The sequence below is a fragment of the Halichoerus grypus genome, chromosome 2 (assembly GCF_964656455.1).
Source record: "Halichoerus grypus chromosome 2, mHalGry1.hap1.1, whole genome shotgun sequence".
In the NCBI taxonomy this organism is placed as follows: domain Eukaryota; kingdom Metazoa; phylum Chordata; class Mammalia; order Carnivora; family Phocidae; genus Halichoerus; species Halichoerus grypus.
Window position 1 is genome coordinate 195,960,851 of NC_135713.1, and position 15,658 is coordinate 195,976,508.

A 15,658-nucleotide genomic window follows, 5' to 3' on the forward strand; every position below is an offset into this window, starting at 1 on the left:
CAGAAGTGATAGGACGCAATGTTTAAGCCCCAGTACGGAAGGGGACAGAGGCAAATGGTAGAGCCAGGTGTCAGCTTAACAATCTGCAAGAGTGAGGTTTTATTTTATTTTTTTTAGATTTTATTTATTTATTTGACAGAAAGAGACAAAGCGAGAGAAGGAACACAAGCAGGGAGAGTGGGAGAGGGAGAAGCAGGCTTCCCGCTGAGCAGGGAGCCCGATGCGGGGCTCGATCCCAGGACCCCGGGATCATGCCCAAGCGGAAGGCAGACACTTAACAACTGAGCCACCCAGGCGTCCCAAGAGTGAGGTTTTAAAAATGAACTAAAGTAGCAGACAGTCACAATTGTAGAGATGTGAAGAATAACAAAATATAGCCCCTCGATGACTGCAGTCCGTTGACTTGTGTCCCTTGCCAAAGATCTGTCCCTGTCCTAACCCCCGGCACCTGCGAATTTACCCTTATTTGAACAGCAGGACTTGTGAGGATGTAATTAAGGACCTCAAGGTGGAATCCCCTTGGATTTAGGGTGCAGGTCCTCACTCCAGGGACTGGTGTCCTCCTGAGAGAGAGAGAGGAGGCAGATCTGGAGACAGGGACACACAGAGCGGGGAAGCCACGTTAAGACAGAGGCACACACTGCAAGGACGCAGCCAAGGATGCCGCAGACCCCAGACGCTGGGAGGGAGAAGCTGGTCCGAGCCCCTGCAAAGAGCCAACAGCGCCAACACCTTGATCTCAGACGTCTGGCCTCCAGGACTGAGAGACGACACATCTGTGTGGTCTTAAGCCTCCCAGCTTGGGAGGATTTGCTGGGATAGCCACTGGAGAATAAGACAGGAGCAGGAACCCGGGCAGCCAGTCAGCCAGTCGCAGAAAACAAATTCTTAAAACAAAGAAAACCCGGGGGGCACAGGTCTCAAGAACTTTTGTAAACCAAAGACTAATGAAGTTTTTTTTTATTTTGTTTTGTTTCCCTTCAGGGGCCAACTCTACAGCACAGTACAGGCCCAGAGAATTCCCTATTACATTTAAATATATAGGATCATACATTCCTTAAATATGCCTGCATGACTTTATGTCCCCCCGCCCCCCCCCCCAGCGCTATGCCTGGGGCGGGTTGTGTCTTTCCAGAGGCCACTATTGTAGTTCTTTCCTCTTCTGGTGCCTACAGCCAAGTGCCTGGGCCTCCAAGGCCTAGCAGGACTCCAGACCCTCAGATGACGCAGACTCGGCTCCTGAAGCAGCATGTCGGTAATAAAGCTCATCACGGAGCACTTCTGAGTTCCAAGCCGACAGAACTAGGAACCGGGGACATCGAGCTACTAGAACCCCCAAATCCCCAACCCCTCTTGGACAGGGAGCTTAAATGACAACCAGAGCCAGAAAAATACCGTGCATCTTGTACGTCTTCTCAAATTGTTTCTCTGATTTCTGACGGTGTCCAGGACCTGCTTTTAAGAAGACGAATCTGTACTTCCAATGGCTGGCCGGACCTAACCCAAAGCTCTGGGCCGTTTATCAGGGTTAAATCAAATGGGGACTCGAAGGTCCCCTGAAGCTGGGTGAGTGTCAGACGAGGCCACGGCTCTCGGGCGGGCTGGGTGGCGCGAGCGGGGAGCCGTTTTATAACCCACAGCACAATTGTCACGGCTCTAATGCAGAACGTCTCACTCCTAGAAAATCATCTCGGCGGCAACTGCTCATTTACCTGACGTTCACACCGCTCGAAAGGAAGGGGCTGCTTCCTGGCGGGGGTTTTTATAGCTTTTACCTTTGATTTATTCTTTCGGTCGCTGGAGTTGGACAGCAACCAGGGTGGACGTCTAGAGTGGGAAAATCGCGTTGGGCTTGCTTGCGGGAAGCGGGCAGGAACGCACCTTCCCCTGGGCTCCCTCCTTTTTGCCCCCCAGCCCAGGGCGATGTCCGGCAGTGGGTGGTGCAGGAAGACGTGGTCTACTCACAGGGCAAGTGGTTTCCTTGTGCTCTTAGCGGACTGAACCAGAACTGTAGAATCTCCCCCCAAAGAAAGCTCGGCATTCTTCAGCTTAGACAAAGTGTGTATGTCTCCCTACAGGCATCAGGACCCGTTCCCCACTGTCCCCACTGTTGGGGGAGGGGTTCTACCTCCACTGCACCCCTCCCCAGATGCATTAGGCTCCTCATGCATAGCGTTCTGGGGGCCCAAGCCCCCTTCCTCCATAAATCACTCCCTTTATCACTTAAAAAGCCTCCCAGCAAAACCACATTCCTAAGCAACAAGCATTTTCTGGAAGGAGGATGAAAAACAGTGGCAATTTTCCATTCATGTTGAGACTTTTTTTTCCTATTTGTCTGCAGTCAGGACCCCAGCCTCTAGAATCTCCATTTTTACGTGTCTCATCCACCAAGTCCTGCAGGATACGCAGCACCGTAATCAATCACCTCTTCCAAAGAGACGCCCTAAAAAACCCCACAACGTTCAGCCAAGATGGCTGATAGCATCTTACGGGACTCTTCCGAGGAGTCCGGGAAGAAGACCCTCCCAGTATAAGCCAGCCACCACGCCAGGTGCAGGAGGCGTCAGCAACGAGTTCCATGACACGATTTAAGCCCATTAACAGACCTTCTCTCAGCCCCCCCACTCTGCCCAGAGCACATCATTATTCAAATCGTTTTTGTCTGAGGAAGTAAAATTTATTTTTCCCTGTGGCAATGATTTATCAGGGCTGCAAAGGAAAATGGAATTAAATTAGTCCCCACTGCTGTCACTTCCATGATGTATACTGTCACACAGCCTACAATTCTAAGGAGAAGTCTGTCACTCAAACTCACTCCCAGCTGTCAGACAAGAGTCTCTTTTCCAGAATGGCAGCACGGTTGCAATCATGTCCTCTTGGTCCACTGGCCGGGACCAGACCTTCCAACAGCCCCCGTCACTGCCGCTCCGGCTTTAGCGACCCTGAGGAAAAAGGTGGTCAAAACTCTGAAGCCTTTACAGAATCGGAAAACGTGCTGATGTGGAATGATACTGTTTCCCAAACGCCTTTGTCAATACCCCCAAGACAGAGGTTTTAAAACATTTGGTTTTCCCTTTTAAACTTTAGTATGATATAGAACACGTCAATGACACAGCCAGGGGGCCACCTGGTCCCAGCCTCCGTGAGACTGTCCTGCTTGCAGCACTCAAAGGCCCTCCATGCTACAATTCCTCAGTCCTGGGCAAACTGGAATGGTGGTCAACCTAGAGCAGCGGTTCTCAACGGGGCAGAGGGGGAATTCTGCCCCCCCCCCAGTGTGTGTGTGGGGGGGGACATTTGGCCAAGTCTGGAAACATTTTTGTTTGTCACAACTGGGAGGTCGCGGAAGGGGGGCAAGGACACCGCTGGCATCTAGTGGGGAGAGGCCAGGGGTGCTGTTCAACATCCTACAATGCTCAGGAAAGCCCCCCTACAGCAAAGAATTATCTGGTTCCAAATATTAACAGTGCCAAGATTGGGAAACCCGGCCCTGGACGTAAGTGGATATAGTCACCACAACCTCCTCGTGTATTTCCGAGGCCTCCCTCAATTACAAACGACCTGGATAAGGAGGCCCCGTTAGGCAGAATCTGAACTGGTCTCAGGTTAAGAGTGTTTATTGACTCCATAAAGAGCGTCCGGAACGGAAACCTAAACGGTCCCTCCGTTAGAAGCTTCTGGCACTTTGCTATCCAGATTATCACCAGATTCGCCCTGGTATCTAATCTCTCTTTGCAATTTATGCTCATTTGGGAATATCTTTTGGCACCAGGAGGCACTGAATATCATTAGGCCAAATGTGGTCTAAATGGAGTCTAATTTCATTTTCTCAACAGGGATCAGAATTATGATGGTCTTCACTAGCATCTTGATTTTAGCTGTTCTATCCACCAACTCATGCAGGATACGCAGCGCTATAATCAATCACCTTTTGGACTTAAAACATTCCCCCAGCAGAAGGACAACCCCTCTGAGCTCCCTTCACTTGGGCTCTTCTCCTCCACGGGGTCCCTGCAACCTGCCGCCGTCTGTGCTGAGATTAGGTTCAAATACCGTCAGCCCACTTACGTGACTTTTAAAAAGGACTAATCTACCTCTTACAACCTCATTTTCCACGGGTCCAGGAGGGATATTCTGACCTTTGATTTCACACCTGGCATTTGATGATTATTTAATAATAATCAATTGTATCTACCCAGTGACCTGTGAGGTCTTTACATTTCTTCTCCAGCTGCTGTGATTTATTCACTTACTCTTCTTAATGGCTGTTCTGGCGGCTCTTTTAGTTCGGCTCTTAATGTAATTCTTTACATGGCAGCAAAGAGAGGAGCAGAATTTCCAGACCAGAGGCATCACCTGTGAGAAGCATGGCTGCTGGGGCTTCGCCCACAGGGAGTTCCTTGAACTTGGACCCCCACCCCCACTCTCCCTACTTAGAAGGGCAGTTTGCGTTGGGGTTCCGGGAAAAGGGGGCCTCCTCCGTGTCAGTTCTTGGAAGGCTCTGCTTGGAGAGCATGATGGTAACGTGGCTCGCATGCGGAGAAGCACCCAGGGAGGGGAGCAGGCCACATGTGTCAACAGCGTTGGTCAGGAATGAGGTGGGGCCAAGGTGGCACATGCCTGACTGGATGCTCTGGCTCTTTAAGATCCAGCCAAGAGGCGTACATTCTGTTCCTGGGAGTTCCCATGGGAGAAGGTGAATGAGGGAGCAGGAGGGAGGGATCCTGGCAGCATAAGAACCTCTGGCATGTTCTTAAGGACTGAGATGAGAACAGAACAGAATAGCATGGACTGAAAGGTATGTTTGGAAGAAGTCCCTTACATGCTCTACTCCTCCAGTACATAAAATACTATCAATCAATTTCACGTATTTAATATTATATTCAATATTTACATATTGAATATTCACATACAATATGTAAGACTAAATATTCTTTTTTTTTTTTTTTTTTTAAGAGAGAGAGAGAGCACACATGAGTGGGGAGAGGGCAGAGAGGGAGGGAGGAGCAGAGGGAGAGGGAGAAAGAGAATCCTAAGGAAGCAGCAAGCTCCCTGCCCAGCGAGGAGCCAGACACAGGGCTCGATCTCACAACCCTGAGATCGTGACGTGAGCCGAAATCAAGAGTTGGACACTTAACCGACTGAGCCACCCAGGCGCCCCTGTAAGATTAAATATTCTAAACTATTTGATGTTCGTATACATTACGGCTATTGTGCACGGTCCCTCCCAACTAGAAGGAAAGATGCCCCAGGACAGGGATCTCTGTTCTGTTCACTGCTGCATGCCCCGCACCTACAACAGTGCCTGGCACACGGCAGGAAACAATAAATATTTCCTGAACGAACAACAGTTGGCTCTGGATATTCAATAACGACCATAAGATTCTTTGAAAAGAGCAAGGGAATAAGCTCTCAAGGTCAGAATCTTTGACAATTTCTCTGTGACCTGTGGCCTCGGCAGTGGGCTCTCCCCCTGCCACACAAGCTCTGGGCACTGAGCTCTTTACTTTGGGCAAGATCTAAGAAATGAGATTAACTTGCTTGGCAGATCTGGAAGACCTGGGAGAAAAGAAAGAGGAAACGTGAGAGAAGGCCCCAAGGCCGGCCACAGAGCTGGACCAATGAGCTGGTAGGTAGAGTGACCAGCCGGTGGCTGGGCTTGTCCAGCCAAACCCCATTCGTAGCTTAGAGACGCTGTACCCCCTCCTGCCCAAGGACACAGAGGCCAGGAGACGCTGCCCTGGGAGGCAGGAGCCATGTAACAGGAGAAATGTTGTCTTCATGCAAATCGATTCAGGCATTAGGCGGAATCACCGTTATAAGCTGGCAACCCTCCCTGACTGGCAGCTGCTCGCACAGCCTAATTAATCCAGCAGCCGTGGTGGGGAAGAACAGGACACTTCATGACTGAAAAACAAGCCTAAAAATAGGCTCCATCTTTTCTCCACTGCCCCTCCACCCTCACCCCTGCTTCCCTCCCCTCACGGGCTTCATGGGGAGGCATCAGAGAGATGCTGCGGATGAGGAGAAGAAAGCCAGGGGACCAAAGAAGAGCCCCATCTTCGCGTGATTCTGGGCGACGGGTTTTATTTAGAATCGCTATTCCAGAGATTGATGAGTACCTTGCCTCCTTTCCCTGGATGCCAATTGGAACTGGGATTTTTTAAGGCAAGCCAAGAAACACCACTTATTTGGTTAACTGAGCTGGATCGAAGGCCCAAGGACAACCACCAAATGCACTAACATATTAGAACTAACGTGACGTTCCAAGCGTATTAGGCAGCCGCCAAAATGTACTGCGCACCCAGCAGCGTATCAGATGCCGTAGGGAGGCCCCGAGCACGGAGCACCCCACAGTCGCTGGGAGATGAGAGGCAAGCAATCAAAGGATGAGCGGCATTTTAAAAAGGCATGATACCCACTTTAAAAATGGGCAAAGGGTATCTGTAGACATGTCTCCAAAGAAGACATACGAATGGCCAACGAGCACAAGAAGAGACGCTCCACACTCATTAGTCAGGAGGGAAAAACCAATTGAAAATGAGATGCCACTTCACACCCACTAGGATGGCTAGAATCTAAAAGACAGACAATAGCAAGTGTCAGTGATTATGGGGAGAAATTGGAATCCTCACACATTGCTGGAGGGAATGCAAAATGCAGCCGCTTTGGAGAACAGTCTGGAAGTCCTTTGCTGCCCCACTCATTGGTAGCCCGAGCCTGGACTGGAAACTCAATGGGATGCCTTATGGTTGGGATTTTGGAATAAGTGATAGAAAGAAAAAAGGGGACAATTTGAACCGATCCACGGCAGTTGTGGTGATGATGGAGGAATGGAGCGGTCTGTTTGCTGCCCTTGGCCCACTGGAGCTGCCCTGATAGCCGTCCCTTCTCGAGCCTGCAGATAATTCTGTGGGTCACTCAATCCTTCCATGAAATGTCCTTTCCGCTCAAGTCAGACTCAGAGAGAAGGTTCTGCCTACAAAGGCTTTGAGTAACTCCAGTCTCTAACAGATGCTTTGGGTAATAGAGTGATAAACCAATCTCTAACTGTGATTCGGCTTCCCATATAGATTGATGTGAGGAAGAAATTCCGCTCTCCACTCACTTTTTGCCAGCTCATGAATTCAGGTTCACGGGCCAATGATATTTCTTGGCGTAAATTAGTAAATGGGCACTAGGGCATCTTAGCTAATGCCAGTTCAACTCTCAGAACCGACTTCTCTGTGGCCGGTAAAGGGGTCGACAAGATGCCACCCACAGGGGCAGAAGGATTCTCTGGAGCTGAAGACATCTGAGAATCAACAGTTGCAGAAAGATGCTTCTACTGAACTCCCCTTATCTGCATAAGAGCAGAGCCTCCTGAAAGAATTCAACGGTCATAAATGCATAAATGCTGCCCCCCAGGAGTTTCACAACCAAAGAAGACTCACTCCTCTCACTAGAGATGAGAAGGAAGCACCAAGATAAGAAACTGCCTAAACAGACACTGTCACAAAACTATCTCCTCTTCATCCACCTAAAGCCCTGTTTATTTTTCATAAAAGCCATTTGTTTTTCCAGAAGTGCCTTTCCTCCTCCTCCCTATTAAAATGGTATATAAGCCCTAAATTCTAATTGCCTATTTGAGTCTCGTTTTTCTGACGCTCCCCACGTTCATCAGCGAATCAAACTTGGTCTTTTCTCCTGGTCATCTGTCGGTTTCAGTTTAATTTGCAGGCCCCACTGACAGAGCCTAAATGGGCTGAGGGAAAGCTTTTCCTCCCTCACACCACACACAAGATGCACAGATGGATTCACAAATGCTAGAACCAGTCAGCCTGGACCCTACTCTGATCAGAAGGCAAGGGCCATGTCTTACTTATTAAGGGATTCTCTCCAATTCCAGAACAATTTGTTATACATTGTAAGGTTCAATAAATACCCATGTAATGAATTTCAATTATGAAGGAGCCTTGCCAACATGGCAGTCCCAAGACCTGTGCATGCAGGGCATGATTAATGCAAAGTGGCTTCAGCCTGTGAGTATCAAAGTAATGGATTTGGTTTTCTTTTATGATTATAGAAATCTGTCTTATTATTTTACAGTATGTCACATACACATTTTTTTCTTTTTCTCTTACTATAAAGCAATAATCTCCCTGGTTCTAAGATATGAGCCATACGCTTCCAAATATTCCAAGAGCCTTTTAAATTATAAAATGATGGACCTGGTTCAGACTTGTGCAAAGGGAATCGAAGATACTTTTCTCCTGGGCTTCATTGGTCATTCATTTATGTCTGCTGGAGGTAAGTCAGGATAATGTCTTCAACTTCCTTTGAGAATAGAAAATTAGGGTTGAAAAGGATCTGAAAGGATGCCTAGTTTAACCACCTCTTTGATACTTGAATCTGCTCAAGGACAGCCCGATAAGTGGGTGCTCCGCTCATGTAATTGACTGCAAGGCACCTCAGTGTGTTTGCACGTGGCTCACATACTTAACATTTCTTCCTTCTACTGAACCTAGCCCTTCCTCCTGGCATTCTCTCTCTTGGTCTTGGTCCAACCGGTCCTTTTGAGGTCTTATAGAATACACAGGTCTAATTCTTTTCCCACCTGCCCACACCATTACACACTCTGGGTCCAGCTTTTCTAGGTTAAATGTCCTTGGTTTCTTCGGTCATTCTTCATATCACTTGGTGGCTTTCTAATCTTAAGATCCATGGTAACAATTTTAGAAAAATTGAGTAAGTAGAAGGGACTTGCCCTACCAGATTATCAAGGCTCTTTATAAAGCTATAATAATTTATATCCTCAAATTCTATTTTTTAAATTTTTATTTTTTTTAAGATTTTATTTATTTATTTGAGAGACAGCGAGAGAGCACAAGCAGGGGGAGCAGGAGAGAGAGAGAGAGAAGCAGGCTCCCTGCTGAGCAGGGAGCCCGACATGGGGTGTGATCCCAGGACCCTGGGATCATGACCTGAGCCGAAGGCAGACGCTTAACCAACTGAGCCACCCAGGCGCCCCTCAATTTCTTTGTTTCTTATTACCTCTAGCTCCTCCCCTCTTTCTTGGGTTCAATTTCCTTTTACTTCAAGTACAACCTTTAGTAGTTCTTTCAACATGTGCCTCTGAGTGGTAACCTCTCTCGGTACTCGACTGTCAAGAATGATTTTTGTGCATGATTCTCAGCTCCCCCTCCCCTTTTGGAGGGGCCCAAAGCCACATTTCCTGTCCCTTTACGGGCATGACATCCCCCTACATGTCAGTTCTGACATATCCCAGCTTCCTGAGCATTAGCTCATCTGCTTTCCATTCTGGTTTGTGTTTCCTCTTTATTTCTCGTACCTAAGGATTTCCCTTTCTTTGTTTTGAGCTTGGCTTTATATTGTTATATTTCATCCTGTGTTTGTCATAGGAGGTGGGGGGGAGGGTCCACATTAATCTTTTTAGTTTCTATTACTGGAAGTCCAGATATTCTATTTATAACAAATTTCCCTCTTACTAATGTTTATTATTCTCCTTTAAAGTAAACATCATATATTTTGATAGAGAAAACAGACATGACAGAGACAGCTGGACACTTCTTACTCTGTTTCAGGAAAAGATATAAAGTTTTCTAAAAAAAATTTTTTTTAATTTGGTACATAAGGAACATTCCCTAAGTAATAGTTTGGGAAAAGGCAATCATCTGCCAAGAAATGGAATTTCCCATTGGTCTCTATCCATTTTCTTACATTACCCTCACTTCTGTTTGCTCTACAGAGGTGATTCCTACTCAATATTTGATTTTCACCCTCCACGCTAAGAATGACAAAGCAGCATCTTGAGAAACTGGTCTCTGCAAGGAAGTCATCCTCAGGCCAGTCCCAGAGCTCAGCTACTCTTGCAAATCAGCAGCTGGCTGGAGGCTGAACTGGTTCCAAATCCTGGGAATTCACAGCTCCTAATAGATGAATAAGATCAATCTCATTTGCATTTCATCGTGACTCAGGAATTCCCTGATACTGCATCCCTGAGTAGATTAAAACAAGTCAGTTTAATCAGCCCAAGGTCTTTGCTGTCAGGATATCAGCTTGAGAGATTTCCATACACCCTAGTGACAGGACCCAAATGCTCCCATCAAGAAGGAATAGTCCATGCCAGCCTGCTGGAGGGTGGAGGCCGTGTGAGCATGGCAGAATCCCAGTGCAGCTCCTCTCAGAAATGTCTCATGGTCAAGGCAGAGAGAATGGATAAATATTCACGAGTATCAGCAAATAAATGGAGGCACTGTCCAATTATTATGTTGGAAATGCATTCTGAATAATCACATATGGGCCAAGAGGAGAAGCCGTAGGTGAGGGTAAAGAGTCTTCATAGAAATGATAGCAAAGACCGAACCAGTCACACACTGGTTCACTGGAGCAGACAGTTCACTTCAATAAAATGTATTTCATGTGACTCTACAAATGTCCTGACCTGGAAGAGAAGAACGGAGGAAGATGGGCTGGAAGGGGGTAGAGGGTGGGGAGAAGATCAGACAAGCTCCAATAATCAACTGCCATTAATGGTAAGAAAACAGCAAGAGAGTAAAGGATATACTTTGCAAAGCATAAATGGCAGTCCTGATGAGTGGTGTTGGTTTATAATCCTTGTTTCCTTACCCTTCCAAAGGAGCAATGACAACCTCTACCTTGGGAAGGCTGGCTCCCCTTGAGAAATGGAAACCACCTCAGCACTGCATATCACTTTGGTTACAGGTGGCCCGTCACTGTGTCAGTTCCCTTTGCGAACACCTGAGTGGTCACTCGGCAGTCAGTGGAACGCTTACCAAGTCAAGACCCCAGTGGCACACCGCCATCTTTGACGCTTCTCTACAACAAAGCCATCTCTTTCCCACTGTGGACACTGAACCGGGGGGGAACACAAAGTCCTGTATTCCTTAAGACCAGATTTCATCTTAACATGTCATCCCACGGGTAGGAAAGGTAAGAAGAAACGTCCTCCTACTGAAAATGCAATTGAGGACGATTTTGCGGAAGGCGGGGGATTCTGGTTTTGGAAGCAACCAGACGGGTGGATGGAGACGGGCAGATGTAATGACTTTCCAAGTCACCTTTTTATGCCAGACACGGTCTCCACTGCAGCAGTAGGGTGGGCTGGAAGGCTCCTGTGTGGTGGGAGAGCCCAAAGGCCGATGGCCAGCTGCCATGACTCACCTGTTGAGATACACCCGCTTCTCGGTGAACTGCCCGTTGCCATGGTGAGGATCCTCAAACGGTTCATTCTGGACGACCTCCACCCCTTCTCCTCGGTCGCTCTGTTCATGGCTGTGCTTGCTGATCATGTACAGCTGTCCAATTTTGTACTACAAAACAGACAGTGACAGAGAGGTCAGCCCCACAGCTTGCCTTCGAAAACACCCCCCGCCCCTCAACGGTGTAGCAAGCAATGACAGTCAGCACTTTCTGCCAGAAAAAGAAGGCAGACACATGGGCCTGGTGTTATTTTTCCTCCGGAGCGAGGAGGAGAATCAGTTGTGAGTCGAGTGTAGATACGGCGTGTTCCCGTGAACAGTCTGCACCGTCGGGGTGATGCTTGCCGGGGTGGCTGGCAGACTCAGGGCTGGCAGCCCCCCAACCCATGGGCAGCAGCAGGAAGGCTGGAGTAGTGGAGGGCCCCATCCCATTCTGGCCCTACGGGGTTAAATGGTGCTAAAGTCCTATTTTGTTTGGCAACAAACAGGCCAGGATGTGTTATTTCTACCCCTTTTCTGCCTCATTAACTGCACTGCCGGGCACAAGGGGTCATCTATATCCTCCGTCACCTCTCTCCAACTCTCCAAGTCTCCTGAAGTTCTCTGTCCCCTAGAATAGCAGTTCTCAAGGGTGGCTGGACATCAGAATCACCTGGAAGCTTTAATGAACTCCAGCTGAACTCCCACCATGAATAGACCCTGTATTCTCCAGACTGACTCCACGATGACAAAAGTCTACGGCGTCTTTAACTCCTTTCTGCCCAATTCCACCCACAGTGTAGAGCCTTCCAGCCCGAGGTCCCAGAAGCCACATGTACTTACAGGAAAATAATATGGAGCAACAGACAATGTGAACATTCTCTGCCCTGTCTGCATTTTTGAGCTGTTCTACTCTCCCTCCTGCCTCTCTGAGAACCCCAGGGCCCATAGGCATGTCTTCCCCCAGTGAACTTTCAGAGTGGCAAAACTAATTTGATGGAGAAAATAAAGAGGCAGAGAGAGAGGAAGGAGGGAGTAAAATGACTTTTGCAAGAGGGAGGTCTGCTCAGAGCCAGGAGGCAAAACGATGCCCCCCTGCTGTTGTCCTTCCGTCAGATTTGGTGTGAAGGAACACACACACACTGTGTCACATCATCAGGCCCCTGGGAAGGGGAAAAGGGGCCTGAGTCTGCAACAAAATAATGATGGGTTGTTCTGGATTGTTCCCCAAAGAGCTCAGGCCAGCAGGGATATAGGTCTCCTGTCTGTGCACAAGAGAGAAAAATAGATTTTATGTTATTTTATTTTTGAGAGAGAGAGAGAGAGAGAGAGAACGTGAGGAACAGATTTTAAATTAAGGGGGCAGGTGAAATGGACAAATCAACAATGCAGTCAGTTCTAAGACTGAGAGGACACACAACTCCAACGGTCCCTCTTACATTGTGAGGCAGGTGCAGGGAGGGGAGTGTGAAGGAAATCCAAAAGCCTCTGTCTGGTCTGAGGGCAGCCCTAGGACCCAGGCCCAGTAACCATGATATAACCAATATAAGCAGCAGGCTCGGGTCTTCTCAACGGGCAGTGCTACCTGTCCCACACCCCTCCCCACAATGATCTGCACCTGAAGTGCTTCTAACATGAGTGTGTACGTGTGTGCACATGCATGCGTGAGGGCATGCTGAGGATAAGAGCAGGAAATGGAGAGGGAGAAATCAAAGATAAAATCTATCTTTGAATTTATTTTCAATCAGAAGCTTGACGTGCTTCCCCTTAGTAAGTCTGGCTCCTACTTTTGCTCATAAAGACTACCCAGGACTCTTTCAAGAAGGAAGACAGTGGGGTGCCTGGGTGGCTCAGTCAGTTAAGTGTCCGACTCTTGGTTTTGCCTCAGGTCATGATCCCGGGGTCCTGAGATGAAGCCCCACGTCGGGCTCTGCGCTGAGCATGGAGCCTGCTTGAGATTCTCTCTCTCGCTCTCCCTCTGCCCCTCCCTCCCTCCACTCATACTCTCTCAAGAAAAAAAAAAATGAATTTTAAGAAGAAGGAAGACGGTAAGAAAAAGTTTACAGATCAGGGATTCTTGAGATACACCTGTGAGATCACACTCCAACTTACGCAGATGGACACAGGAGCCTCTAAGAGGAAGGATGCTCAGCTGCCTGCACCAGCAGTTGCTTTGCACTTGGTGTGCAAAAACAAGTGTTGGCCTACAATGGAATACTATTTAGCCATAAAAAGGAATGAAGTTGGGGCGCCTGGGTGGCTCAGTTGGTTAAGCGACTGCCTTCGGCTCAGGTCATGATCCTGGAGTCCCTGGATCGAGTCCCGCATCGGGCTCCCTGCTCGGCAGGGAGCCTGCTTCTCCCTCTGACCCTCCCCCCTCTCATGTGCTCTCTCTCTCTCTCTCATTCTGTCTCAAATAAATAAATAAAATCTTTAAAAAAAAAATATTAAAAAAAAAAAAAGGAATGAAGTTCCCATACTGATACTGCTGAGTGGGTGTTACGGGTTGAACTGTGTTTCCCCAAAATCCTATGTTGAAGTCCCAGTATCTCAAAGGGTGACCTTGTTTGGAGACGGAGTCTTTACAAAGGTCATCAAGTTAAAATGAAGTCCTTAGGGTGGGCACTAATCAACAGGACGGGTGTCCTTACCCACAGGGGCCAGCCGAACACAGAGACACAGATGGAAGGAAGACAGCATGGTGCGGCACAGGGAGCCGACAGCCACCTCTAAGCCAAGGACTGATGGACTAGCTCTTTCCCTTCCAGCCTTCAGAGGGAACCAGCTCTGCCTGCTGACCCCCTGGTCCTGGCCTTCCGGCATCCACAACCATGAGGCTATCAAATTCCGGTTGTTCAATCACCCAGCCTGTAGTGCGTTGCTTTGGCGGTCCCAGCAAACGAATACAACGGGCGCGGGGCTTCCTTTGGAGGTGATGAAAGGGTTCTGGTTCTGGCTCCGGAGACAGGGAACGTACCAGGTGCCACTGACCTGACCTTAACATGATGAATTTTATGGGCTGTGATTTTCGCCTCAATTTTTTGTTTTTAAAGTGTTGACTCTACTTCTGACGCAGATACCCCTAAAACCAAAATCCCATCAAGGGCTTTAGTGGGGGCGGGGGGGGCGGTTGGCAGAAGGGATAGGTCTACCACCGGACTGTCTTTAGCAGCTGCAGCCTGCTCACGTATGAAGGATGTATGGCATCAAGGACAATGCATGACCCAGAAGGACCATTAGCCAGATGCGACTCAGCCCTGGGCTTCCTCAAGTGCTTCCTGCTCTGTGGAAAAGGGAACGGGCCGAGGCAGCCGGCAGCTGATTCACCAGTGGCCGCTCAGCCTCATTGACCATTCCAGAGGCTTCTGAATGAGCCAGTGCGCGGCGGATGCCTGCCTGAGCTCACCGAGGTAACGTCAGTCCGGGGGCGGCCGCCAGACGCTGGATGCAGTAACATAGGTGGCACGACCGGGGGTGGCGGGACACCCAAGGCCAGACTCGGGGATGGTCAAGGGCTCGGCAGCTGTCACTTCTTTCCCTCCCAAGCACGTCAGGCCTGCTCTGCTGGTTGTGGCCATCTGAGCGGGGGCCATCCAGAAGCAGAGGTTTTGTTCTTGTTTTTAAACCGCAAATTAACTCGCAGACGCATGCAGTAGGCAGTTTCTCGGGGACAGGGTAGAGGGCAGGACAGAGATAGTGGTTGAACCATCTATCTCAAAATCACCAGGGGTACTCCTCAAAATGTTGGATCCCAGGCCATCCAGACCCTGGGGGAGAGAGAAGCTGGGGACCTGGCTGGAACGCACACTAAATGCTGAGAGCCACCAGGGCCGAGGCGCTGAAGGCATTCATCAGCACCTGCTCAGCACCTCATGGTGCCCAAGCCAAAATGTTCCACCTTTGCGGGGCCTGGCTTTTCTTTCCTCTTTAATACTCGTTTTTTTGCAAAGCTCTGTCCCTAGTTTAGTGAAGATACCACATTCCTCATCACCGTCTCCAAACAAACTTGTATGGCAAAGGAAGGCTGACAAATGCAAAGGTTCTGAAGGGCTCGTCAGACTTTGAAGCCAGAGGGGCACCCGGGTGGCTCAGTCGGTTAAGCGTCTGCCTTCAGCTCGGGTCATGGTCTCCGGGTCCTGGGATGGAGCCCCCGAGTTGGGCTCCCCGCTCAGCAGGGAGTCTGCTTCTCCCTCTGCCGCTCGCCCTACTTGTGCTCACTCTCTCTCTCTCTCTCTCTCTCTCAAATAAATAAAATCTTAAAAAAACAAAAAAGACTTTGAAGCCAAAGAACGAATAACAAACAGATCTGATGACTTCACGCTCACAATGACCTCCAAATGAGGAGACTGGATCTCAGACAGGGGCAACTTTCTCCAGGCCGTGTGGTAGAGCTGGGATTTGAACACCACGGGGTCTGTACTGTTTCTTCTCTACCCAATTTCCGCCCTTATTTCTCT

General features: G+C 48.8%; 1 protein-coding gene across 1 annotated transcript in view; it reads right to left on the bottom strand.

The window, feature by feature from the left end:
- PITPNC1 (phosphatidylinositol transfer protein cytoplasmic 1) overlaps positions 1 to 15,658 on the bottom strand; it is a 239,116-nt gene that overhangs the window by 105,349 nt on the left and 118,109 nt on the right. Inside the window, exon 2 of the mRNA XM_036116160.2 lies at positions 11,185 to 11,333. Within this exon, the coding sequence (XP_035972053.1) occupies positions 11,185 to 11,333 (149 nt within the window). The remainder of the gene's footprint in view (positions 1 to 11,184; positions 11,334 to 15,658) is intronic.